This window comes from Mytilus trossulus, chromosome 11 (genome assembly GCF_036588685.1).
Source record: "Mytilus trossulus isolate FHL-02 chromosome 11, PNRI_Mtr1.1.1.hap1, whole genome shotgun sequence".
Taxonomy (NCBI): domain Eukaryota; kingdom Metazoa; phylum Mollusca; class Bivalvia; order Mytilida; family Mytilidae; genus Mytilus; species Mytilus trossulus.
Genome location: NC_086383.1, coordinates 2,403,392 through 2,431,299, shown reverse-complemented (window position 1 = coordinate 2,431,299; position 27,908 = coordinate 2,403,392). Strand labels below are relative to the sequence as shown.

At 32.6% G+C, this 27,908-nt stretch overlaps 3 protein-coding genes across 3 annotated transcripts; all 3 read right to left on the bottom strand.

Moving 5' to 3' along the window:
- Positions 1-25: 25 nt before the first annotated feature.
- LOC134690635 (S-crystallin SL11-like) lies at positions 26-5,131 on the bottom strand. Its single transcript, XM_063550612.1, has 5 exons — positions 4,915-5,131; positions 2,994-3,089; positions 2,532-2,647; positions 1,291-1,395; positions 26-431 (listed from the first exon to the last, which is right to left on the bottom strand). The coding sequence occupies exons 1-5, from the start codon at positions 5,048-5,050 to the stop codon at positions 258-260; spliced, it is 627 nt and encodes a 208-aa protein (XP_063406682.1). The 5' UTR covers positions 5,051-5,131; the 3' UTR covers positions 26-257.
- Positions 5,132-9,662: 4,531 nt separating this feature from the next.
- On the bottom strand, positions 9,663-11,905 carry LOC134691662 (glutathione S-transferase-like). The gene is made up of 3 exons (XM_063552224.1): positions 11,734-11,905; positions 10,652-10,756; positions 9,663-9,905 (listed from the first exon to the last, which is right to left on the bottom strand). Exons 1-3 carry the CDS (start codon positions 11,827-11,829, stop codon positions 9,732-9,734), a joined length of 375 nt encoding a protein of 124 aa, XP_063408294.1. The 5' UTR covers positions 11,830-11,905; the 3' UTR covers positions 9,663-9,731.
- A 4,571-nt stretch (positions 11,906-16,476) lies between these two features.
- On the bottom strand, positions 16,477-27,349 carry LOC134690634 (probable glutathione S-transferase 7). Its single transcript, XM_063550611.1, has 5 exons — positions 27,037-27,349; positions 19,987-20,082; positions 18,927-19,042; positions 17,413-17,517; positions 16,477-16,867 (listed from the first exon to the last, which is right to left on the bottom strand). Exons 1-5 carry the CDS (start codon positions 27,170-27,172, stop codon positions 16,694-16,696), a joined length of 627 nt encoding a protein of 208 aa, XP_063406681.1. The 5' UTR covers positions 27,173-27,349; the 3' UTR covers positions 16,477-16,693.
- Positions 27,350-27,908: the final 559 nt, after the last annotated feature.

Genomic DNA, 27,908 nt, shown 5'->3' with positions numbered 1-27,908 from the left:
AATAATATTACAATAAAATAAATAACACAGCGTCACCACATTTTAATTCAGTAAATTGCAATTTGTAAAACAGATTCAGTAAACAGGTATTAAAGCTATAAAGTAAATACTGAAACAAAACCATGTGCTATAATTATTGTATACAATGTAAAAAGTATCAAAAGGTTTGTTCATATATCTATATCTATTAATGCTGGACCATGTTTATGTTCAAATAAACGAATAAATAAAATTAAATTAAAACAATGTTCATAGATTTACATTTCCGATGCCGGTCGCTTCTCTAAATATTTCTGTACCTTAGCATTTGTTTTTACACTTTCGTAAAACTTTTTGATTTCTGGAAAGTCTTTGTACACGCCTTCTCCCATCTTTGGGTTACATACTAGTTTATCAATCATGTCAAAAGCAGCCATATCCGCAACTGTCAACTACAAATAACAAAAAAAGTCAGATTTATATCTTGTTAAGTACATTTTGTTAACAATTCAAAAAAAAGTTTCGAAAGAATATTGTCGCTTTACCAAAGGATTCTCGAAAACATTAATGTAACAATACCAAAGGCTTCAATTTATTTCCTTAATATGCATGCATGATGCGTTTAACTTTTCCAAAAGAATAGCATAACTCCAGAAGAAGCTTAAACTTTTCCGTACGAATTGTTGTTACTATTCCAAAGGCTTTAACTCTTCCGACAGAGTGTTGTGTCAATCGGAAAGGCTTTTAATTTTATTCCGAAATAAGGTTTTGATTATTGACTGCACGTGCTTAACATCCAGTGGCTCGAAATAAAAATGCTACTATAACTATGGAAGACATGGAAGAGCACGAAGAAAGCATTCACTGCGACCTTTAATGTTCAAAACTAACAATCCTATTCAATACACCTTATCGCTATTACCCTACTCGGCCGTCCGACCCGGCCGCTTGACCTTTTGACGCACACAACAATCACTTTTCCATTGTGGCGTCAGATGCTTTGTTTTATGACGTCAAAATTTTACGGGAACCTGTGCGATAGCCAGTAATGGCGGACAAATAGCGATAAGGTGTATTACGATTGGAGTCAAATGCACCTGCCAGGTGCCGGATTAGAAATCACAACCTCAGTGTTACACTGCTTCAATCGTCCTGAATATGCATGAAATATTTAGAGCAACCAACAACCAATCATACTAGTTCAACTTCTTAAACCACTTGGCCATCGACGGCCGATTGACAAATTCAAAATGCAAACATTTAAAGATTCTTAATTTCTTCTATTATCTTTTTACTTTAAACGTTTGTTACCTTCGATCCCACGAGACATTTTCCACCATTTTCTTTCAGCACCTTGCACAAATAAGTGAAAAATTGGGGTATAACTTCTGTGCCTAACTTTTTACCAAGTTCTTCCTAAAATAGAACAAAACATAATTGAGCTAAGAAATATAGATATTTTTTTAAATATCCGATTAATCAATAAATTATATTATATAAAAGTACTAGAAAGTCTGTGTTTCTAATTGTTGAAGGCCGTACGGATACCTATAATTGCTTGTATACACGTTATTTGAACAAAATGTTTTGGAATTAATTGCACTGGCATTAAACCAAGGATGTCACCTGCAATTTTTAAAAATGTAAGGTTCCAACCATATTCCTCTATTCAAAAGCATTGATCGTGAAAAAAAGGGGGTTCCAATTGCAACATCTGGACATATCCTTTTCCAACATGGATCAGCATCCGTTTATTTTTATACAAACAAGTCTAATTATACTATTAGTCCCATGATTACTATTCTTAGTGATACTAGTAATGTGGGACATTTGAATGCTATTGAGATTCTTGTATATACATCTGTCTTGATGCTCTATATTATCAATAATTTCGAAGGTGAAATGCTCCTTATCTCTGTTTATTTTATTTAACATTGTCATAAAAGCGAGAAGTTTGGAATGCCACAAAACCAGGTTCAACCCACCATTTTTTCCCTAAAATGTCCTGTACAAAATCAGGAAAATGGCCAGTCAGTGGTACAGTAGATGAACTACTTATATATTATAGGAAGATGTGGTATGGGTGCCAACGAGACAACTATCCATCCAAATAACTATTTTTAGAATTAACAGTTATAGGTCAAGGTAGGGCCTTCAACACGGAGCCTTGGATCACACAGAACAACACGCTATAAAGGGCACCAACATTAGAAGTTACTTAGACCACTTGATCACCGAGGTCCCACATTTAAACTTGTATGTTTTAATTGTTCATTTGTTATGTTATTGTATTGACGTATTTTATTTGTTATAGTTCGTAGAAAGTAAAATCCAAAAAATACTGAACCCAGAACAAAATCAAATCGGAAAGTCCATAATCACATGGCAAAATCAAATGACAAAACACAGCAAATATGGACAACAACTGTCATATTCCTATACTTTGTATAGGCATTTTCAAATGTAGAAAATGGTGGATTAAACCTGGTTTTAAAGCGCTAACATCTCACTTACTACTAGACAATTTACATAATTATTTAATAAATACGAACCTTTTTAGCTTCATCCTGTTCGTAATGTGATTTAATCATAGCAGTAAACACGTCCGATACAGTTTCAATGATGACGTCACACTTTGTATTTTCCATATTATTTGAACCATACAACCCTGTTAAAATTTCAAAATAATTGTAGAGAATATTTGGGAGTCTGGTGGGGATCTTCATTTTTTACATTCAAAACTGTTGTAATATAGTACTGTGAATTTAAGTATCAAGATACCTTATGAATTTATTAGAAGTTGGTCTTACCCAAGTCACACACTACAAAGAGCTATCAAAATAAACAGCAAGCACTAATAAATTGTATTGTGCATCATTATGCATGTACTGTTAAACACGTTCTCGTTTGTGCAATATAACATTAAAAAAAAGAAAGAAAAGAAAACCCACAGTGAACAATTTTATCGATTAGCGATTTCCGAACAGTGTTTTCAGACTTAATATAAAACATACCAAATTCACGAGCAAGGTATCGGGTAATGGCACCAGTCTGGTTAATCATAGTTTTATCATCCACAGTTAATACAGGCATCTGACCATATGGTGTTTCTGAAATAAACCATAAACTCGAGGTTCCAATTATTGTTTTTCTCAGTTTTATTGCAATTAATATGCATCTGTGTTATTCATTTATATTGCTGAGAGGGTGAAGATTTGATAAGGTTTTTCTTTTTTTAGGCATCACTATATTTTTTCTAATGCAGAAGGATGTGCAGATTTCATCACATTGTTTAATAGGAAAACAGTCTTTTTAGTTATTAACGTTATTTTATTCAGTACAAGTACGTTTATGAATCAGTTAATTTTGCCTTTTTTTCTGGTATCGAAATGTTCTGTATTTAATCATAGCTTTTTGCGATTTCGTATTGAAATCCGTTTATAAGATTGCAATTAGTATTATTTTGAACTTTGAAGTTTAAGTTTATAAACGAGGACATCTTTAATAACAACTACAAATATGCTGTATATAAGCACGGTTATTTTAAATTTGAAAGAATTCTTGTACGAGGGTCTGTTTGAGAAAATAACTGGTCGAAAATAATTCAAAATAAAAACTTTAAAAAGATTTAAATTATGATTATGATATTAAAAAGGAATAAGTATCATAGGGAAACAGCGAAAAAGTATTGCAAAAAGTGGAAAATAAAATGAATTTTTTCTTCAAATTAAAAGAAAAGAAGGAGACAAAAAATATCTAGTTCTTGCCATACCCTCATGAATCGGTTAAACAATGGTTATATAATTTAGTATTCATACCTCAATGTGTTTAAAATGAACAATGAATCATTGCACTAAACATATTATATTATTATATGATAATATCTTTAGAATATCACATGTCTGTCTACGTTAACACGTGACTTAGCATTAAATAGAACAATTATTCTTTAATACATGAGTACTATCATTTTACACAGTCAAGCAAACATTGACAGACAAAGGAAACTGGTTACTAATTAATGAAGTAATATATATATATAAGTTCCCCATAGAAGCACTCTTTCAATTTAAGGTATATTTGAATTGACAGTATTGCTTAAGAATCTGAACATCATCTTTTACAAACATTTCATGTTTATGCTTTGATCTAGAATTCCCTAAAATGATTACATATATACTTAACAAATATATTTATTTTTAAATAAACCAGTTTGTTTTCCTTTATTATAGATAGCTAATAAACCGCTATTGTTTATTTTTCCGAATATTTGTTCTTTTCTAATCAAATAAGCTATGTGAAGGTTCGATATATATATATAAACTAGTCCAAGGTTATATTAACCTGTTTTCAGTTTGATTAGGTGTATTTGGACATTTAAAGTGTTGGAAACAGCCGAGGCATGTACACACAATGTTCATGTTATATTGATTCTATCTAGAACAGGATTTAGCATGTATAAATGACAATTTATTAAATATGATACATGTGGAAGCCATGTATCCCCTAAACAACCATTTCCCTAAATATCTAGTGAACTGAAATTATATAAATTATATAATAATTTGTAATTAAAATCTTCTAATAATGAAAAAGGTCTACTAGCCCTCTTCCACCATCTTCCACCAACTTTAATAAAATAAATTAAAAAAAATAAGTGTGTGTGTCTGATTAGTAATATTAATGCATATTCAAAATCATTTAGTTTCAAATAAATGCCATAGTTAGAAGTTGACCTTTTGAAAATGAACCGATTTCCCAGTTAATGAAAATATAATTAATATGATCTTCCTGGAGTCATTTTTGAAATATGAATTTAAAAAAAAAAATCCTCTTTTAATTTCCCACTTCTTTTCTTCACATCCAACAAGTGTACTTTTCTTCACCTATATCCTCTATCCCCACTTTTTTACCCTTACAACCACCTCCTCTTACTTGGTTTAAAAGCTGTCCATTTATCGCCACTTAGTCTCTCGTCCTCAAACTCTTTTCCAGCCGCAGCAAAAACAAGTCGAGGTAATTCTGCTCTTCCTCTAATGTCGAAGTAAGATAGTTTGAATTTAGCAGGCATTTTGACTTAATGTTGATATCTTAATTGCTGATGAACAATGACAACTATGTATTAACTACTGAAGCTATATGTGTATTTAAAACTATGTCCTAAATAATGCTTTAAATATATTCAATACATGTTCTATATATTGACCTTATCGATCTTGATAGTTCCAATGGCTGGACGTATGCGGTAGATATTGATTCGTTTATATAATATGTCTATCATGACTTTGCAAAAAAAAAAAAAAAAAAAAGGGGGAGACATTAAATGTAAGCGATTGTAACCTTTCAATATTGCATCAAACCTTTATTTAAATAAAAAAAAAAGAACAATACTGAATACATTAAATAATTAATTGGGTTTTAAAGTTTTATAGTAGCTCTTTAATTGTTCATAATTATAGTGTTTTAAATGTTCATAGCAAATGTTTTCATATATTATTGATAGTGAGATTTTTTCACAATATTTTCAAACTATTTTGTTTGAAAGGAAAAAAAAACGTTTTTTTTTTATTTAAGAGGGATCAACAGATTTGACACAAGTTCAAATTTTATGAATTAACCTTCTATAATGCATGATCTAAAGCAACACTATGTCGTAAAATAAAAAAAGCTTTAACTTTAATAAATAAAACTCTTTCATCTGTTTTAATATATAACTTCAAATTGAGGAGGGCGAATGCCCTTTACGGATCCTTATAAATCATTATATGGATGTCACTATCAGAGTTCCTTACACGATTGAAACGATGTGTCTAAGTTTTTTAGACTAGATGACAATTCAAACATTACCATTGATATGTAGTGTTAGTAAAAGACGGGCAAAAGATACCATAGGGACATTCTAACTCATTGATCGAGATTAAAGTGACAACGCCATGGCTAAAAAAGAAAAAAGAAAAAAGACAAACAGATAAATTATAATACACAAGGCACAACCTTTGGAAACTAAAGACCATGACACACGAACCCAACTAAAAACTGGGGCTGATCTCAGGTGCTCCAAAAGGGTGAGCAGATCCTGCTCCAAATGTGGCACCTGTCATGTTGCTCGTGTTATTTCAAACCCGGTTATTAGTCTTACTTGGTAGGTCACATTTGTGGAAAGAGAATGTGATTGTAGTTACGACAGTAGAAACATATCTGATATTATCTGTGAAACAAATATTCCGTAACGGTCAACCACCTCGTGATGGCAGCCGTAAAATTTAAGAAGGGATGATTTTAACTTTACCATTTGGAACTCTTGATTTAATATCTTCCTTCTGACCTACAATAATCACGAAATAGACATTTTGTTTACCTGTCTCGAGTTGTTAGTCTTGTATGTTTTTTTTTTAATTTTATTTAATTTTACATGTTTTGGAGTTTATTATGACGTCTATTTTCACTGAACTAGTACTCATTTAGGGACCAGCTTAGACCCACCTCTGTGTTCGGGATTTTCTCGTTGCGTTGACGACCCAATAGTGGTCTTCGGCTGTTCTCTGCTCTTTGATTGGCTTTTTGTCTTTTTGACATATTCCCCATTTCCATTCTCAATTTTTTTTTAAAGCAATTCCGTTTTGGATCAGAGTTAGATCCACCTGAACCTTTTGTTACTCTTCAAGCGTGGGATGAGTGTGACCTGAACAATGTTTGTGAGAAACCAGTGATTCTTCCCCAACAAGATAAAAAAAAATGTGTACATACATGTGTAGTAAACACTACGTCGGTGGGGAAGAATCAACTCACATTCATACCGATCCGATGCCTGCACTGTTACAATTTTCTATGTTGTGTCATGTGCACTATTGTTTTTCTGTTTGTCTTTTCATTTTTAGCCATGGCGTTGTCAGTTTGTTTAAGATTAATGAGTTTGACTGTCCCTTTGGTATCTTTCTCTTCTTTTACACACAATGAGAAACAGGTGAGTAAGTGTATATCAATCACCAATGGAGATCTCATGCAGACCGGTGATTCACCATAGACGATTTATTAATGTCACGACCAGCAGTCAATATGTTTTTCTTATATATCTTATGATGGTATAATACTCAACCCCATAACTGGAGGAATTGTGAACAGATATATCATGTTATGGAGGGATATTTGCGAAAAATACAAGTCGAGGGACTTAAATTTCCCGAGCCGCTAGGCAAGGGAAATTATGTCCCAAGACTTGTATTTTTTGCAAATATCCCTCCATAACATGATATATCTGTTTAATTACACCGAATAAATTTTAATTTAAACTCTCTGAACTAGGAAAAGGAAATATTTATTTGAGGACAATTTCTATCATAAAATATACTGCGGGAACTATACATGTACTTATACGCGTTCGCATATTTGAGGCATATTCACCGGCAGTGGTGAAAAACAGTCAGATTCGTTTGAAATGAGGAAAAATGTTAGAATATGCGAAAAATACAATGGCTATCAGCCAATCAAAAGCTGGCATTCTTATATAAGGTGTAATTATGTTTGATATTCATATGATGAAGCAATAATCTTTCAATCAGTTTCATTGGGGTCACGAGCTGACATGTCAGTAACTGCTAGTAGTCCTTTGTTAATTTAAGTATTATTGTCATTTTATTTAGTTTCTTTTGTAACCTATTCTGACATTGGACTCGGACTTCTCTAAAACTGAGTTTTACATTGCTTATTGTCGTTTTTTTGCAACATTTACTAGAGGTATAGGGTAAGGGTTGAGATCTAACAAAACATGTAAAACCCCGCCGCATTTTTGCAACTGTCCCAAGTCAGTGCCTTTGGTCTTTGTTAGTCTTGTATGATTTTTAATTTTAGTTTCTTGTGTATAATTGGGAATTTAGTATGACGTCCATTATCACTGAAGTAGTAACATATTTGTTTAGGGGGCAGCTGAAGGGTTCCTCCGGTGCGGGAGTTTCTCGCTGCATTGAAGACTCATTGGTGGCATTCGGCTGTTGTCTTCTCTATGGTCGGGAAGTTGTCTCTTTGACACATTCCCCATTTCCATTCTCAATTTTACTGTGTTAAATATACCACCAATTATTGGCAAAAGAACCAAATCACTCCAGAAGAGGAGTTTTAAGCCAGACGTATTAATTGCTAAACAAGAATTCATGTAGAAAGATTTATAGAATGTGTCAAGAAATTTAAATTACTTATTGGAAATATTCCTCTTTCATTGACAGCAAAAGCTAATCAGATTGGTTTGGTGGCATCTTACTTTGCCAATTTTCAGGAACCACTTGTTAGATAATTTGTAAACGTTTATACTTACATGTATATATGTTATACTTACTACGATAAAATTAAGAATGAATATGGGGAATGTGTCAAAGAGACAATAACACGACCAAAAAAAACAACAGCAGAAGGTCACCAACAGGTCTTCAATGTAGCGAGAAATTCCCGCACCCGGAGGCGTCCTTTAATACAATAACTAATATTTATACCATTAGAGACCATTAATACAACAATGAATTTGTGTACATGTACAAATATATACCTGTTTAATTTTACCCCTGATATATTCTTTATATTTCAGCCTCCTTTTTTTCGAATCTTTATATTTTTTAGTCTATAATTGTCTATTCTGTAAACGATCCCATCCAGATTCTTTTCTGTGAAACACACGACAGAGGCCGGCTCTGAATGGGGATCTTCATTTCTTAATTTCATCTTTTTGACCATTTTCTCTATTTTGATTCTTATTCTCTATTCTTTATATTTTAGAACCCATGGCCAATTATTTTCCAATTTTTATTTTTTTTTCGGCCCATTTATTTTTTTGTCACTGATTCTGCTTTTTTTTCATTCTTGTGTTTTCTGTAAAGCCTATCAACCCTCATAATACAGCATTTATAAATACTGTTGGAATATTTGCTGGTCCGAGACCACAATTATCGTCCCTTCGTTGTTCCGTATATAGTCCCTAGAGTTGACAGTGGGTTACTTGCCAATATTTTTCATACCCCTTCTAAACTTATTTCTCCATATTTTATGCCTCAAATTAGAAGTAGGGGGTGAAATTACACTGTAAAAAAATTTGGTCCAGAATTTTAAAGGAAAGTCGTTATTTTGTCCAGCTGAAAAAGGTAAAAAAGTAGCACTTCGGAAGCTGTGAAAAGATTTCAAGATGCCCTAAACATAAAATTGTCCATATTTTGAGTTAGCGCCGATGAAGTTTTTTTTATAATTTTGATATAACTTGTCCCCAAAGTAGTACACCACACTGTAAACATTTCATTGAGAAAGTGTAAGTGGGATTTTTTAAATTTGCATTTATGTTCTAAAAGAAATGCACTACGAATAAATTGTGGTCTCGGACCTGCTAGTATATATGTTTGTGTTAACACTCGCTAACTTTTTGTAGCGCAATAACACTTTTTATTCGAGCGTCATTGCTGAGTGGTTTGAAATCAGACGAAAAGCACAGCTAGCGTATAAAATTATACCCCTCAAATCTTTGATGAGAGATTTTCACTGCTACATGATTAATAATTAAACAATAATACAGCTTCATCATATTTTAATTCAGAAAATTGCAATTTGTAAAATACATTCAATAAACAGATAACTATAAAATAAAAAAGGTACAAATACCATGTACTATTGTAAACGATGTAAATAATTTCAAGCATTTGTTCACATTCTGTTAATGTAAAACCATGTAAAAATTTAAATAAGTAAATGAAAGAAAAAAAATGAGTATGTTCCTTGATTTACATGTCTGCTGCCGGTCGCTTCTCCAAATATTTCTGTACATTAGCATTTGTTTTTACACTTTCGTAAAACTTTTTAACTTCAGCAAAGTCTTTGTACACGCCTTCTCCCATCGTTGGGTTACATGTTAGTTTATCAAGCATGTCAAAAGCAGCCATATCCGCAACTGTCAACTACAAATAATAAGATAAGAAAGAATTATATCGTGCACTATTTTTTTTCCATTTTTTACAACAATTTGAAATGACAAAGCTACCGAGAAATGTGCAATTTTAATTAAAATTAATCACGTGGTCAAAAAAGGAAACTGATTACAAACAGTCAATTGATTCAGAATCTAAATATCCTAAAATAGATTATACTGACTTGATTGTTGTTTAACGCCACTTTCAGTTCGATTGAGCTATTAGACTATTTTTTGGCGGTCAGTTTTCATTGATGCAGAAACTCGGAGCAGGCGCAGATCCAGAAGGGGGGGGGGGGGGGGTTCCGGGGGTTCGAACCCCCTTTTTTTGGGACGAACAAAGCATTTGAATGGGGACATGTTATTGAACCCCCCCCCCCCCCCCCCCCCCCCTTTTGTTCTGGGTTAGGAACCCCCGCTTTTTAAAATGGCTGGATCCGCCCCTGCGGATTTCCCGGATAGAACCAACGACCTTCAAAAGGATTACAATGACAATCCTAGCCAATTGAGAATGAAGTCGAACAAACCAGTCGAATGTCGACAGGCTAGCGATACGTCAGTGCAAAGGATCACTGGATCATGGATGCTACATGCATATTGGCTCGAGAAATGGATTATCATTAAAGCGTGATATTCTTTTTTTTTTTACCATTTTTCATTTATTCTCTATTTAATCAGAACAACATATATCTTCTTCTGGTCCCCACTGCTTTGCTTTATATATATATTTGTTACCTTCGATCCAACGAGAAACTTTCCTCCATTTTCTTTGAGTACCTTGCACAAATATGTGAAATATTGGGGCAAAACTTCTGTACTAAACTTTTTACCAAGTTCTTCCTAGATAAAAAAAAAAATTAAGAAGATTAAAAGAACCTGTGTAACTTATTGTAAAAACTACTTTAAAATAATAGTACAAAAACGTCTGAAATGTGTTGCTTATATCAACGTTATTCGAACGAACTCTGTTTTTATTTTGCAATCTTACTACATTTCCTAGTTTTCAGATAAAGAGTCTCACGATTGTTGTTCTCAATGCAATTTGAAATCATTTGATTGACATTGCGATTCTCGTAGATGAATCCATCCTGATGGTCAACGTTATTGTAAAGATTATCGTAGATGAATCCATCCTGATGGTCAACGTTATTGTAAAGATTATCGTAGGTTAATTGGTCTTGATGCTGTATATTGTTGAGATTTTCGAAATGTATGCATGCAAATCAGATTTAGGATCTACAAATGTATATGATTGATATTTTTGTAAGTAAACAAGTCTTTATGCTCAATATGATGTCAATACGACCTGATTATTATGCTAATTTCAGACAGACCATGCCATCATTTTATATCTTAATTGTGACAATGCTTAACCTCATCCGTGAACTTGTTTGTTATAATAGAGTTTATATTAAAACTATCAGTCTTTAAAAATATATTTATATCTTATTGATTGATAATTGATTAACTGATTAATGGTGTTAAACGCCACCTTGTGGGGTATTGGCTGTATCATAGCGGTCAAATTATTGTCGTAGGATGCTGGAGAGCCCATAGTGAACAATCAACCATCAGTGTGAAAAAAAGAATCGAACGCACCTACCACGTGCACGTGCATGCATAGGGTTTGAACTCACAATCATCCCCAAATATCCTGTATTTGAACTACGTAGACCATTCGGCGCAGAGGCCCAAAATTTAATCTTACATGTGTTAATTGTTTATTTGTTGTGTTCTTGTATATACATGTACTTATTTATTTGTAATTTAACGTAATTTTGCAATAAGGTTTATCCACAAATCAAATAAATACGAACCTTTTGGGCTTCATCCTTTTCGAAATGTAATTTAATCATAGCAGTTAAAACGTCAACTGTAGTTTCAATCATGATGTCACACTTGGTATTTTCCATATTATTTGAACCATACAATCCTGTTAAATGTTGAAATTGTATTAAAAAAAATGAAAATTAAGTGGGGTATCTTCATTTCTAAATTCGTTAAGTCATATTTCTCTAGTTTTTATTTTTTGGTTAAACTGACAGCTCTTTTCAAGTATCCAAAAGCACAAAGCGTGTTATTTATCATCTCTAATTAAGTCTTTTACTTGGTTTAAAAGCTGTCCATTTGTTGCCACTAAGTCTCTCGCCCTCAAACTCTTTTCCAGCTGCAGCTAAATCAAGTCGAGGTAATTCTGCCCTTCCTCTAATGTCGAAGTAAGATATTTTGAATTTAGCAGGCATTTTGACTGTTTATATATGATCTTAATTGCTAATGAAAACTGAAAAGTATGTACAAACTACCGATGCAATGTGTATTATATATACTAAAATTATGTCATTTATATAAATACTGCCTTTAATCGATGTTCTATTTATTGATCCCATCGATATATAACTTGTATGAATAGATAGCCCCACTGGTCACTCGTAAGCGGTCGATACACATGTATGTTTATCTAATTGAATAGTACAAGTCGGACGTTCCTATGTAGAGAATCTTCCAGTAAATAAACTTTTTATATAGATTAGACCGTTGGTTTTCCCGTTTGATGGTTCTACACTTAAATAAATGTAAGCCCTTTATAGCTGTTTGAGCCAAGGCTCCGTGATGAAGACCGTAGTTTGACCTATAATGGTTTACTTTTATAAATTGTGACTTGGATGGAGATTTGTCTCATTGGCACTCATGTGGTATGACTTTTCCAAAAAAAAAACAAAAAAACCCCAAAAAAAACGGAGGAAATAAAAAGGAAGTGATTGCAACATCTTTTAGCAAAGATCGGTTGATCTAAAATAAATTCCTTACCTTGATTTCTAATCAGATCAATCAGTTAGTGCCCGTATGTCATACAAATATTGCAATCAATGTACATGTGTGATGTTAAATCGTATCGTTATTTGATTGATATAGTGTTATTAAATTGAGGCAGTTCATGTGAAAGATAAGTCTGAAGGTGTAAAACTTTGTTGTTATTGGACATGTAATAGGAGAGGTGGATTAAGGTGGGAAATGGGGGGGGGGGGGGGGGGGGGGTACTGTTTGCCCGCCCCCCCTTTTTTGGAAAAAAAAATGGTTGCTTATATAGGAAATCACTGAAGCGTGACTGGAGTGGGCCCCCCTTAGGCAGTCAGTGGGCCCCCACTTATGAAAATTTCTAGATCCGCCAGTGAATAGTGATACCCATTACAGACTTCGTAATGACATGAAGGATGTGTTTTACATTCATTTTTTTCCTAAGCCTATCATGCAACGGGAGATATGATAACGATGGATTAAGGCAAGTTGGAGACTCATACAGACAAGATGTTATACACACATGTGTAGCAAACACTTCGTCGGTGGGAAAGAACCAACTCACATTCATCCCGATCCGCTGCCTGCACTTTACAGTTTTCTAAGTTGTGTCATGTGTACTATTGTTTTTCTGTTTGTCTTTTTCATTTTTAGCCATGGCGTTGTCAGTTTGTTTTAGATTTATGAGTTTGACTGTCCCTTTGGTATCTTTCGTCCAACTTCTTTTATACACAATGAGAAACAGGTGAGTGAGTGTATATCAATCACCAATGAAGATCTCATCTTTGCAGACCAGGGATTTACCATAGACGATTTATTGATGTCACGACCAGCAGTCAAATAGGTTCTTCTCATATATCTTATGATGGAATTATACTAAACCCCTTCCGGGAGGAATTGTGCTTCATATTCATAGGATGAAGACATAATCTTTCAATCAGTTTAATTGAGGTCTGGAGCTGACATGTCAGTAACTGCTAGTAGTCCTTTGTCAATTTATGTATTATTGTCATTTTGTTTAGTTTCTTTTGTTACCTATTTTGACATTGGACTCGGACTTCTCTTAAACTGAGTTATACTATGCTAAGTGTTGTGCCTTTAGTTTTTTTGCTACATTGACTAGAGGTATAGGGGAGGGTGGAGATCTAAAAAAGCATGTTTAACCCCGCCGGATTTTTGTGCCTGTCCCAAGTCAGGGGCCTCTGGTCTTTGTTAGTCTTGTATGATCTTTAATTTGAGTTTCTTGTGTATAATAATTCGGAGTTTAGTATGACGTCCATTATTACTGAACTAGTATTATATTAGTTTAGGGGCCAGCTAAAGGACTCCGGGTGCGGGAGTTTCTCGTTGCATTGAAGACCCATTGGTGGCCTTCGGCTGTTGTCTACTCTATGGTCGGGAAGTTGTCTCTTTGACACATTCCCCATTTCCATTCTCAATTTCACTGTGTTAAATATACTACCAATTCTTGGCAAAAGAACCAAATTCACTCCAGAAGAGGAGTTTTAAGCCAGACGTATTAATTGCTAAACAAGAATTCATGTAGATCTAGAAAGATTTATAGAACGTATCAAGAAATTTAAATTACTTATTGGGAATATTCCTCTTTCATTGACAGCAATAGCTATTCAGATGGGTTTGGTGGCAACCTGCCTTGCCAATTTTCAGGAACCACTAGTTGGATAATTTGTTAATACTTATACTTATACGTGTAATTGTTATTATGTTATACTTACTACAAAGCCATTCATACAAACACATACATGTACTCACCAATAATGTGCGTACATTTACACATATATACCTGTTTAATTTTACTCCTGATATATCCTTTATATTTAGTCCCCCTCTTTTTCGAATCTTTATATTTAGTCCCCCTCTTTTTCGAATCTTTATATTTAGTCCCCCTCTTTTTCAAATCTTTATATTTAGTCCCCCTCTTTTTCGAATCTTTATAGTTTTCACTATATTATTGTCTGTTCTGTAAACGATCCCATCCAGATCCTTTTCTGTGAAACACGATAGAGGCTGGCTCTGAATGGGGATCTTCATTTCTTAATATCTTCTTTTTGACCATTTTCCCCTATATTGATTCTTATTCTCTATTCTTTATATTTTAGAACCCATGGCCAATTATTTTCCATTTTTAATTTTTTTTCGGCCCATTTTTTTTTTTTTAAATAATTCTTTATTTTTTAGTTCCTGATTCTGCTTTTTTAGCTCACAGGGCCCACAGGGCCAAGTGAGCTTTTCCCATCACTTGGCGTCCGGCGTCCGTCGTCGTCCGTCGTCGTTGTCGTCGTCGTTGTCGTCGTCCGTCGTCGTTAACTTTTACAAAAATCTTCTCCTCTGAAACTACTGGGCCAAATTAAACCAAACTTGGCCACAATCATCATTGGGGTATCTAGTTTAAAAATTGTGTCCGGTGACCCGGCCAACCAACCAAGATGGCCGCCATGACAAAAAATAGAACATAGGTGTAAAATGCAGTTTTGGCTTATAACTCAAAAACCAAAGCATTTAGAGCAAATCTGACTGGGTAAAATTGTTTATCAGGTCAAGATCTATCTGATCTGAAATTTTCAGATGAATCGGACAACCTGTTGTTGGGTTTCTGCCCCTGAATTGGTAATTTTAAGGAAATTTTGCTGTATTTGGTTATTATCTTGAATATTATTATAGATAGAGATAAACTGTAAACAGCAATAATGTTCAGCAAAGTCAGAGTTACAAATAAGTCAACATGACCGAAATGGTCAGTTGACCTCTTTTAGGAGTTATTGCCCTTTATAGTCAATTATTAACCGTTTTTTCGTAAATCTTAGTAATCTTTTCCAAAAATCTTCTCCTCTGAAACAACTGGGCCAAATTAATCCAAACTTGGCCACAATCATCTTTGGGGTATCTAGTTTAAAAAATGTGTCTGGTGACCCAGCCATCCAACCAAGATGACCACCATGGCTAAAAATAGAACATAGGGGTAAAATGCAGTTTTTGGCTTATAACTCAAAAAACAAAGCATTTAGAGCAAATCTGACGTGAGGGATAACTGTTTATTAGGTCAAGATCTCTCTGCCCTGAATTTTTCAGAGAAATCAGACAACCTTTTGTTGGGTTGCTAACCCCGAATTGGTAATTTTAAGGAAATTTTGCAGATTTTGGTTAATATCTTGTATATTATTATAGATAGAGAATAATGTTCAGCAAAGTAAGATCTACAAATAAGTCAGCATGAACAAAATAGTCAGTTGATCCCTTAAGGAGTTATTGGTCTTTATAGTAAATTTTTTACAATTTTCATAAATTTTTAGAAAATATTTTCCACTGTAACTATTCAGTAAAGTTCATTATAGATAGAGATAATTGTAGCAACAAGAATGTTCAGTAAATAAAGATCTAAAAACACATCACCATCACCAAAACAATTTTGTCATGAATTTATCTGTGTCCATTGTTTGATATGCACATAGACCAAGGTGAGCGACACAGGCTCTTTAGAGCATCTAGTTTTCCATTCTTGTCTTTTCTGTAAAGCCTATCAACCCTCATAATACAGCATTTATATACTGTTAGAATATTTGCTTGTATATAATGTTTGTGTTAACACTAGCTCACTTTTTGTAGCCTTATAATACTTTTAATTCGAACGTCACTGCTGAGTGGTTTGAAATCAGACGAAACGCACAGCTAGCGTATAAAACTATACGCCTGAAATCTTTGATGAGAGATTTGTCACTGCTACATAATTAATAATAAAACAATAATACAGCTTCATAATATTTTAATTCAGAAAATTGCAATTTGTAAAACACATTCAATAAACAGATAACTATAAAATAAAAGAAGTACAAATACCATGTACTATTGTATACGATGTAAATAATTTCAAATATTTGTTCACATTCTTATGTTTGTTAATGTAAAACCATGTAAAAATTGAAATAAGTAAATGAAAGAAAAAAAATGAGTATGTTCCTTGATTTACATGTCTGCTGCCGGTCGCTTTTCCAAATATTTCTGTACATTAGCATTTGTTTTTACACTTTCGTAAAACTTTTTGATTTCAGGAAAGTCTTTGTACACACCTTCTCCCATCGTTGGGTTACATGTAAGTTTATCAAGCATGTCAAAAGCAGCCATATCCGCAACTGTCAACTACAAATAATAAAAAAGAAAGAATAATATCGTGCACTTTTTTTTTTACAACTATTTGAAATGACAAAGCTACCAAGGAATATGCTATTTTAATTTTAAATTAATCACGTGGTCAAAAAAGTAAACTGATTACCAAAGATTCAGAATCTAAATATCCTAAAAAAGATTATACTGACTTGATTGTTGTTTAACGCCACTTCAGTTCAATTGAGCTATTAGACTATTTTTTGGAGGTCAGTTTTCATTGATGCAGAAACTCGGAGTTCCCGGACAGAACCAAAGACCTTCAAAAGGATTACAGTGACAATCCTAGCCAATTAAGAATGGAGGCGAACAAACCAGTCGCGTGTCGACTGGTTAGCGATATATGTTATTGCAAAGGATCCCTCGATCATGGAGGCTACCTGCATATTGGCTCTAGAAATGGATTATCATTAAAACGTGATATTCTTTTTTTTATCATTTATCATTTATTCTTTATTTATTCAGAACAAAATATATGTTCTTCTGGTCCCAATGATTTGCTTTATATATATATTTGTTACCTTCGATCCAACGAGAAATTTTCCTCCATTTTCTTTGAGTACCTTGCACAAATATGTGAAATATTGGGGCAAAACGTCTGTACTAAACTTTTTACCAAGTTCTTCCTAGATAAAAAAAAAATAAAAATACTAAATGAATATGTGTAACCTATCTTGTAAAAACTTTTATGAAATAATAGTACAAAAACGTCTGAAATGTGTTGCTGATATCAACGTTATTCGAACGAACTCTGTTTTCATTTTGCAATCTTACTACATTTCCTTATTTTCAAATTAAGAGTCTCACGATTGTTATTCTCAATGCAATTTGAAAACATTTGATCGACATTGCGATTCTCGTAGATGAATCCATTCTGATGGTCAACGTTATTGTAAAGATTATCGTAGATGAATCCATCCTGATGGTCAACGTTATTGTAAAGATTATCGTAGATGAATCCATCCTGATGGTCAACGTTATTGTAAAGATTATCGTAGATGAATCCATCCTGATGGTCAACGTTATTGTAAAGATTATCGTAGATGAATCCATCCTGATGGTCAACGTTATTGTAAAGATTATCGTAGATGAATCCATCCTGATGGTCAACGTTATTGTAAAGATTATCGTAGATGAATCCATCCTGATGGTCAACGTTATTGTTAAGATTATCGTAGGTTAATTAGTCTTGATGCTCTATATTGTTTAGATTTTCAAATGTAAATCAGTTTGAGGCTCTATATTGTTGAGATTTTCAAATGTATGCATGCAAATCAGTCTGAGGATCTATAAATGTATATGATTGATATTTTTGTAAGTAAACAAGTCTTTATGCTCAATATGATGTCAATACGACCTGATTATTATGCTAATTTCAGACACACCAGGCCATCATTTCATATCTTAATTGTGACAATGCTTAACCCCATCCGTGAACTCGTTTGTTATATTAGAGTTTCTATTAAAACTATTAGTCTTTAAAAATATAGTTATTTATATCTTATTGATTGATAATTGATTAATTGATTGATGGTGTTAAACGCCACCTCGTGGGGTATTGGCTGTATCATAGCGGTCAAATTATTGTCGTAGGATGCTGGAGAGCCCATAGTGAACAATAATAAAAAAAAATTTGTCATATAAGTAACATTATATATACAAGTAAAACTAACTAAGAGTCCCCTGTCCTCATCTCTAAAGATTGTTTGAAAAAAGGAACATGTTTTTTTTACTTGGTTTATATTATAATGATTTAGTAGGACTACTAGTTTTTGAGTATCAATCAACCATCAGTGTGAAAAAAAGAATCGAACGCACCTCCACGTGGACTTGCATGCATAGGGTTCGAACTCACATTCAAACCAAAGTATCCTGTATTTGAACTACGTAGACCATTCGGCGCAGAGGCCCAAAGTTTAATCTTACATTCGTTAATTGTTTATTTGTTGTGTTCTTGTATATACATGTACTTATTTATTTGTAATTTAACGTAATTTTGCAATAAGGTTTATCCACAAATCAAATAAATACGAACCTTTTGGGCTTCATCCTTTTCGAAATGTAATTTAATCATAGCAGTAAAAACGTCAACTGTAGTTTCAATGATGATGTCACACTTGGTATTTTCCATATTATTTGAACCATACAATCCTGTTAAATGTTGAAATTGTATTAAAAAAAAATGAAAATTTAGTGGGGTATCTTCATTTCTAAATTCGTTAAGTCATATTTCTCTAGTTTTTATTTTTGGTTAAACTGACAGCTCTTTTTGATGGAGGGAGCGAAGTGTCCATAGAGAACAACTAACTTCGGCTTCGAAGACAGTTTATCTTGCTGGAGAGACATTCACGGATCCAGCCATTTCGAAGCGGGTGGGGTCCAACCCCTAGAACACCATGCAACATTAAAATGATATGAACAAAAGAGGTACAACCTCTGTAACAATCTCAATCACCAATCAATCCGCCCTTGTATTTTTATTGATTATCTCACGGTGTTCTTGGAGGCCGTGCAATAACCTGCTATTGTCAATTATGTATTTGTAGTTTGGTCTTTCTGGATGAAGTTGGTTAATCTTGTTCAATATCTGTTTTTTTTTTTTTTTATACTAGTCCAATTTGAGAATTTTCTTAATACTGGTTCACACACGTAAACTGTTGATACTGTAAATATTCGTAAAAGACCTTTAGATTTCGGGGCCTTTTATAGCCGACTATGTGGTATGGGCTTTGCACATTGTTGAAGGCCTTACGGTGACCTATAGTTGATATTTTTTGTGTTACTTTGGTATCTTGTGGACGGTTGTCTCATTGGTAATTATACCACTCTTTTTTTTTATATTTCGAGATAGTGAACAAGATGTTAAATATGTTAATTTGCAGTTTGCTTAACCCCAGGAACACATTGCAAAGAACTATAAAATAAAATATATAGCAAACACTAATAAATTGTATTATTCTTCTTTATATTTAACATGTACTCTTTTGTGTAATATGATATTTGTTTGCAGAAAAATCACCGATAAACCAAAGTGAACCATTTCATCGATTAGCAGTTTTCAAAAAGTCCTTTCAGACGTTAATTATAAATCTTACCGAATTCACGTGCAAGGTATCGGGCAATGGCACCGGTCTGGTTAATCATAGTTTTATCATCCACAGTTAATACAGGCATCTGACCATATGGTGTTTCTGAAATATATAAAAAAATAACTTAATGTTTTTAATAAATTCAATATTTTTTGGTCAATTTTATTGCAAACTGTGTTTTGTATTGATATTGCTGTGATTGTGTTAGCTCGATAAGAATTTCTGTTTTGCCACTAAGATAGTTTTATAAATGAAGAGGTATATATATGCAGCTTTATACAAAAAGTGTTTTCCAGTGATTTGACGCTTTTTATGTTGGTCTCTTCTGGACAGTTGTTCGGTGACCTATTATTGTTTATTTCTGTGTCATTTTTAATTTCACAGAAATTAACAAATAAAGGTCACCGTAAGACCTTCAACAATGACCAAAGCCCATACCGCATAGTCAGCTATAAAAGGCCCCGAAATGACAATGTAAAATAATTCAAACGAGAAAACTAACGGCCTTATTTGTATATAAAAAAATGAAAGCATGTACATTTATGAATAAGTTAACTCTTCCTTTTGTTAAATTTTCTGGCCATGCATTTCCACGTATAACAAAATGTGATTTGCGGGATCATGATATGTAAAGCCGTTTAAAAGATTGCAATTTAATTAATTTTGATTGACCTACACATTTAAAGTTTTTTGCTGAAACAACAAAAATTCTTGCTGAAAGCCGTAAGGTCATAGAGGATGGCAATGAAAATAATACGGCAACTCTTTTAACATTAATCTTAAGTGTTGTAACATCTGTTGAACATAGTATAAAAAAGATTGAATCTGGTATGGAAAGTATAGAGAAAATAAAAACAACTGTCACACTGCTATCTGCTGATCTGCGTACACATACGAAAAATTTGAAAGATCTAGAAGAAAAAAGTAATACTCTGGAAACTAGCGTACAAGCTATGAGTGATATGTATGATCAATGTAAAACAGAATATAAAACTTCATCAAACCAAATTAGCGCTCTCAACAAAAAAGTTGACTATCTTGAAAAAAAGTTGGAGCAAAGCCAAAAAAGTATCGGTCAATCGTCTACAAAACAGGTACAAGACGATGAAATAATTGAACTTAAAGATAAAATATTAGACCTCCAGTGCCGTAGTATGAAGAATAACCTCATTTTCACAGGCCTTTGTCATTCAAAATTTGAAAATTGTGAAAACAAACTCCGAGGATTCATACGTCAAGAATTAGAAATAAATCACTTCATTGAGTTTGGAAGCGTTCATCGCTTTGGTAAGCCTGGTCTTAATGGTGCTCGCCCGATCGTCGCTCGATTCATTTATCACAGCGACCTCCAATTTGTGCTTAATAACGCCAACAAGCTGAGAGGTGCCCCATTTGGCATAAGTGAACAGTTCCCTGCAGAAATTGTTAAACGTAGGAAAAAACTATTCCCGATAATGAAAGAAGCTAAGCAACAACAAAGGGATGTAGTTCTCGTCCGGGACCGCCTGTATATTGATGGACAACTTTACAATATACAGGAAGATGACGACTTTGAAAGACATATGGAAAGTGACAGTGCTGCAAACCAATCCCCTCCATCACCATTGAGGTCACCGCCGAACAACAGAATAACGCCAGATAAAAGACCAACTAAAAGACGTCGTCAAAATGGTACAACGCCGAGTTAGGGATGTCAGGGAGAACCCACAAGCACAAGTCTTATTGTAGATAATTCAAACTGTTTCCATCATAATGACATTAATAAACCTGTTTTGAATGTTATCAAAACAAAATTAAAAAGTAAAATTGATGAGGTTGATCAAACCGAAAATATTGACAATCAAAATGTTATTGATAAAAATGTAATTATGACTACAGACAGTTTCTATGATACAAATGCTTCTTTTGATACAGAAAATTTAGATATGTCAAATAGTGGTTTAAAAATTACATCTCCTGATATGCTCAATATTTTATCACTTAATTGTTGTGGAATTATTAAAAAACCACAATATCCTGAATTTGAAACTTTGTTAAGAAGTCATGACATTATATGCTTAGTTGAAACCAAACTTGATGATAGAGATGAAATAAAACTACCAGGTTATATATTTAAATTTAAAAATAGAAAAAAAAATGCAAAAGTGAAATCTGGTGGAATACTACTTGGTTACAAACAGAAATATGAACACTTCATTGAGGTAATTGATACATGTAGCAAGTTTGTTTTTTGGTTCAAGATAAGTTCTAAAATTATGAACACTGATACCGATACAGTTATTGGAATTGTGTATATTCCACCAGAGTACACGTCTTATGCATCTTGGGATGCTTTTAGTCAGATTGAAAATGAGTTTCTGGACTTGTCATCACGATATAAATTTGTCAGTTTGGTTGGAGATTTTAATGGTCGAACAGCATCAGAGAAAGATTTTCTTACTTTAGACTCACATGATCCTTCAAATAATTTCTCTGATTTAATAGAAAATAGTGTGTCCATTTTGGACTTTCTAGATATTCCGAGGGAAAGAAAAAATAGAGATATTGGAAAAAATAGGTATGGTTCTTTATTATTGGACTTTTGCAAGGGGAATAACTGTTTTATACTTAATGGGAGGATAAATGGTGACAAGGAAGGAAAGTTGACTTGCAGGAATGCAAGTGTTGTAGATTATTGCATTAGTAATGTGAATTTTATAAATAGATTTTGTACTTTGGAAGTAGTAGATTTTTCAAAATTATTTTCTGATGTACATTGTCCATTGTCTATTAGTGTGTATGCAACAAATGTAGAAGGATGTGAGGTACCTGATTATATAGAAGAAAGTGTAGAAAGGATAAGAAAGTGGGACAGTGATAAATTGATAGAATTTCAGCAAAATATAAACCAAGGTAAAATAAAAGATCTTTTGTATAACCTTAAAAAACCAAGGGTTGATGTAAATGTAAATATACATGTTGAGAAACTATGTGAAATTTTTATAGAAAGTGCAAAAGCTACATTTGGCATTTCTCATAGTAAAAACGGGAAAACACGTCAGAAATCGTTTATGAGTAAACCCTGGTTTAACCGAGAATGTAAATTTGCGAGACAAAATTATCGTAAATTTAGACGAAAATTTAAAAAAAATCGAACTACAGTAAATAGATCCAATTTGGCTGGATCGGAAAACATATACAAGAAAACTCTCGACAAAAATCATAGATTATACCGACAAAATCTTTCAAAAAAATTGAAAGAATTGAGAACAAAAAATTCTAGAGACTATTGGAAAGTACTTAACCAGGGAAAGCGTAAAAAACAACCGGATATCCCAATAGAGAAATTATTTGAATTCTTTAAGGATCTAAATGCTTCTCCAACGGATGATAATGGAGCTGATTTACCACCTCTCGACGAAGAGCAGGTTAATCAACTTAATTATGACTTGAATTTGTATATAGAAAAAGGAGAAATTTTGAAATGTATTAAAAATTTGAAAAACGATAAATCTTGTGGTGAAGATGCTGTTACAAATGAATACATAAAAGCAACTTCAAACCAGCTTATCGATATTTATGAAACATTATTTAATTTGATATTTGATACCGGATTTGTACCAGAGAGTTGGTTAGTTGGTAATATCATACCAATATTCAAGAATAAAGGAGACCGAAATAATCCTAAAAATTTTCGGCCAATTACCATTGTCAGTTGTTTGGGTAAACTGTTTACGGCTATTCTAACCGCGCGTTTGAACAAATATTCTGACGATTTCCTAATTTTACATGAAACACAATGTGGCTTTAGGCAAGGCTTTAGCACTATGGATAATTTATTTATATTACATTCTTTGTTTGAACTTTTGAAGAAAAGAAAGAAAAAACTTTATTGTGCATTTATAGATTTTGAAAAGGCTTTTGACAAAATTTGGAGGGATGGACTTTGGCATAAACTACTGTTAAACAATGTAAATGGGAAAATGTTAAATGTGATTCAAAGTATGTACAAAGATATTAAATCAAATATTATTTTTAATAACAGCAAGTCTGATTATTTTCCATGTAATAATGGGGTAAGGCAAGGGGAAAATATGTCCCCTTTTTTGTTTGCAGTTTTTTTGAATGACTTGGAAATTTTTTTACAAACAAAAGACCGTAAGGGCCTTTTGACAGTTACAGAAGAATTAGAACATGAACTTGATGTATTTCTCAATATCATTTTATTATTATATGCTGATGATACTGTGTTAATGTCTGAAACACCAGAAGATCTTCAAATACAGTTAGATTTTTTTAATGAATACTGTAACTACTGGAAATTAAAAGTAAATGTATCCAAAACCAAAATATTATGTTTTTCATATGGAAGATTACCGGACAATTTACACTTTGTTTTAGATGATCAAGAAATAGAAATCGTTCAAGAGTTTAGCTATTTGGGTATATTGTTGACAAAAACGGGAAATTATAAAAAGGCGATTAAATCACAAGTTGAAAAAGGGACAAAAGCGATGTATGAGATACTAAAAAGGGGAAAATTTCATAGCCTATCAGTTTCTTGTCAGTTAGATCTTTTTGATAGAGTTGTAAAACCTGTTCTTTTATATGGATCAGAAATATGGGGATTTATCAACTGTGATATTGTCGAAAAGGTTCATCTAAAATTTTGTAAGTTGCTCCTAAATCTGAAATCTTCCACTCCAAACTGTATGATATACGGTGAGCTAGGACGTTTTCCACTCTCTATTGATGTAAAATTAAGGATGATATCCTACTGGTCTAGATTAATTATGGGAAAACAGTCAAAGTATTCATGTATTATTTATAAGCTACTGTACCACTTGTATTGTACTAAACACATAGATTTTAAATGGTTAATATGTGTTAAAAATATATTCGATGAATGTGGATTTTCTTATATCTGGAACACACAGCTCTTTTTAAATGATGTATGGTTGAAATATAATATTAAAGTAAGATTGTGTGATCAGTTCAAACAAACATGGAACGATACTATTCAAAATTGTTCCAAAGCCTTGAATTATCGTATTTATAAGAATTTATTGTGTTTTGAAGAATATTTTAATATTTTAGACGAAAAAGATTTTTTGACATTATGTAAATTTAGAATATGCAACCATAAACTTCCAGTCGAACTTGGAAGATGGTACAATATAGAAAGGGAAAATAGAAAGTGTAATTTATGTAAGCTAGATATTGGAGATGAATTTCATTACATTATTAATTGTTCACATTTTAGAGAAGAGAGAAATAAATTTATAAATCGAAATTTTAGTGTAAGGCCAAACATTATTGTATTTACTGAAATTATGTCGTCTACAAATAGGACAGATCTCATTAATTTATGTAAGTTTATACGAATTATAAACAAGCGAGTGTGTCCTCCTGAATAAGTTCTTTTTGTCTTTGCTGTTGTTGTATATATTGTATATTTATGTTTATGTAGTTAATATATTGTATTATACATGCATGTCTACTCTGTACCTATGTATTTGGTGATGAGAATAAAGATATATATAAAACGAGAACAGCTTTAAACAATTACAAATATACCGCCGTAAGCACGGTTATATTAAATTTGAAAGAATGCTAGTTTAATTATCTAAACGAGAAAATATATGGCTGAACAAAAGGAAAAAATAAACCCAACAAAATACAAATATTATTAAACCTATACAGAATTTGATATAATTGTATTAATGGACATTCTAATTAAGTAATTGATATATCGTTTTGTGGTGATGGCCATGATTCTATGTAGATTTCAGTATGGTACTGATCGATCCTCTCTAGGTAGGATAGGGGAAAAAGAGGGAGAGGTAGTTTCTTTCCTGGACAAACTTTTTTTTCCCGTTTTTCAATAAGGCACAAGAACATAATATAACATGTATACTTTGAACCTTACGTGTTATTTAATTTTCCCTTACTGTAAAATCTATGCAAAATATTTTGATCGTTTCCACTTACTCTTCTGAAATAGTATATTTTTTTGTTATTAAAAATACTAAGAATCACACATTTTGATAATAAAATAATTCCTCCGACCAACACCCTTCCCCACAAGAAATTCTACTAAACCGCATAAATAGAAGTTAATTTTGCCTTTTGTTAAATTTTCTTGCCATGCATTTCCACGTATAACAAAATGTGATTTGCGGGATCTTAATATTAAAAGCCGTTTAAAAGATTGCAATTCGAATAATTTTGATTGACCTCCAAGTTTAAAGTTTTAAAACGAGAACAGCTTTAAACGCAATTACAAATATACCGCCGTAAGCACGGTTATATTAAATTTGAAAGAATGCCTGTACTATGGTCGTTTTAAATTTGAAAGAAATGCTCTTATAATGGTCGAAATGAGAAAATAAATGGCTGAAAAAATGGAAAGGAAAAAAAATAACCAACAAAATACAAATATAGTTCAACCTTTACAGAATTTGAAATAACTGTAATGGACAACTTACAGCAAAACCTGAATTATTTATGTTATAGAAAGATTTATTTTGTTGAAATAAAAAAAGAAATATGTTTTGCCGCGAATGAATTGCCAATTGAGGCAAAAGTAAAGCACCGAAAATAAGTTATAGATATTATAATTTAAGCTTTTTCTTGTATATATAACATCCCGAAGTAAAAAGGTAGAAATATTCATTTTGATAGTTTTCCCCTTCGGTCTTTCAAAACTTTTAAAAATATTCTTTTCTCGATTTGATTATGAAGATCGTGGCCATAATTTTATGAAGTTTTCAGTATGACACGGCTAGGGCCGTAACTGGGGGAGAGGGAATAGTTTCTTTAATTATTTTTACAAAAAAGATAAGAATTAAAACAACTGAACTACACATGAACCGTTTTATAAACAAACAAATATATTCGATCTGATCTTACTTGACTCATCTCAATAACTTGCTTTTTTGTAATTAGTACTCCCCCCTTTTTTCCAGACCCCACTGATTTTTGGTTACCCCTATATGCCACAGTTTTTATCCCTGATTACCACATCCCCACTCAGTATTTCAAATCCCCCAATACATGTCTTTAATCCTCTCTTACTTGGTTTAAAAGCTGTCCATTTGTCGCCACTTAGTCTCTCGTCCTCAAACTCTTTTCCAGCTGCAGCGAAAACAAGTCGAGGCAATTCTCCTTTTCCTCTGATGTCGAAGTAAGATATTTTGTATTTAGCAGGCATTTTGATTAAATGTCGATGTCTTGATTACAAATGAAAAAATGAAAAGTTTGTATTAACTACCAAAGCTATTTAATTTTATACTTAAACCATGCCCTAAATTATGCCTTTAATCCATGTCCTATATATTGACACTATCGATATATAACTTAAAACTTGTATAAAAAGATCTAGATAGTTCTTCTGGCTACACGTTAGCGGTCGAAATGTTTATTTAATGGATTATTAAAGGTCGATCTGACGTTCCCATTGAACGAATCTTCCAATAAATGACCATCTGACACAATAGTGTCATAATGACTTGGCAAAAACATAGAAGAAATAAATAGAAAGTGATTATTACTATTTCCTGTATTTTTAGCAGAAATTTCTAAATTGAATATGAATATTAAATAACATCTACATACACATCTACATGTACATCGTACGTTGAACTGTCAATCTTGACCAATACTTTATGCTTCCGTTGGGAGCAATAAATTATAGAGTAATTTCATAAGATGAAAACAAAAATATATAAAGATAGTATAAAGTATAATTTTTTTTTTATTATAAAGTAAAATTAATAATTAAAAGAAAGATGTATTCTCTTGCTTTTCAATCATCTAGCCTGAACGAATCCGGCTCCGCTCTAAAGTTTGAACGGTGGCTTGATAGAAAGTCTTTGTATATTATTTAATAAATAAATTGTCAATACATGACTAAATTTTATTATAATTATATGTTGTCTTAGCATTTG

Excerpts from the sequence above, each read along its gene's own strand:
- LOC134690635 (XM_063550612.1), bottom strand. The coding sequence starts at position 5,050 with ATGCCTGCTAAATTCAAACTATCTTACTTCGACATTAGAGGAAGAGCA. Across the intron at positions 2,648-2,993 it reads ATACCTTGCTCGTGAATTTG|GGTTGTATGGTTCAAATAAT; the intron begins GTATGTTTTATA and ends AAATTTTAACAG. Across the intron at positions 432-1,290 it reads AATGTCTCGTGGGATCGAAG|TTGACAGTTGCGGATATGGC; the intron begins GTAACAAACGTT and ends TGTTATTTGTAG.
- LOC134691662 (XM_063552224.1), bottom strand. The coding sequence starts at position 11,829 with ATGGAAAATACCAAGTGTGACATCATGATTGAAACTACAGTTGACGTT. Across the intron at positions 10,757-11,733 it reads AAAAGGATGAAGCCCAAAAG|GAAGAACTTGGTAAAAAGTT; the intron begins GTTCGTATTTAT and ends TTTTTTATCTAG. Across the intron at positions 9,906-10,651 it reads AGTTTCTCGTTGGATCGAAG|TTGACAGTTGCGGATATGGC; the intron begins GTAACAAATATA and ends TATTATTTGTAG.
- LOC134690634 (XM_063550611.1), bottom strand. The coding sequence starts at position 27,172 with ATGCCTGCTAAATACAAAATATCTTACTTCGACATCAGAGGAAAAGGA. Across the intron at positions 20,083-27,036 it reads ATGGACAGCTTTTAAACCAA|AAACACCATATGGTCAGATG; the intron begins GTAAGAGAGGAT and ends TATATATTTCAG. Across the intron at positions 16,868-17,412 it reads AATTTCTCGTTGGATCGAAG|TTGACAGTTGCGGATATGGC; the intron begins GTAACAAATATA and ends TATTATTTGTAG.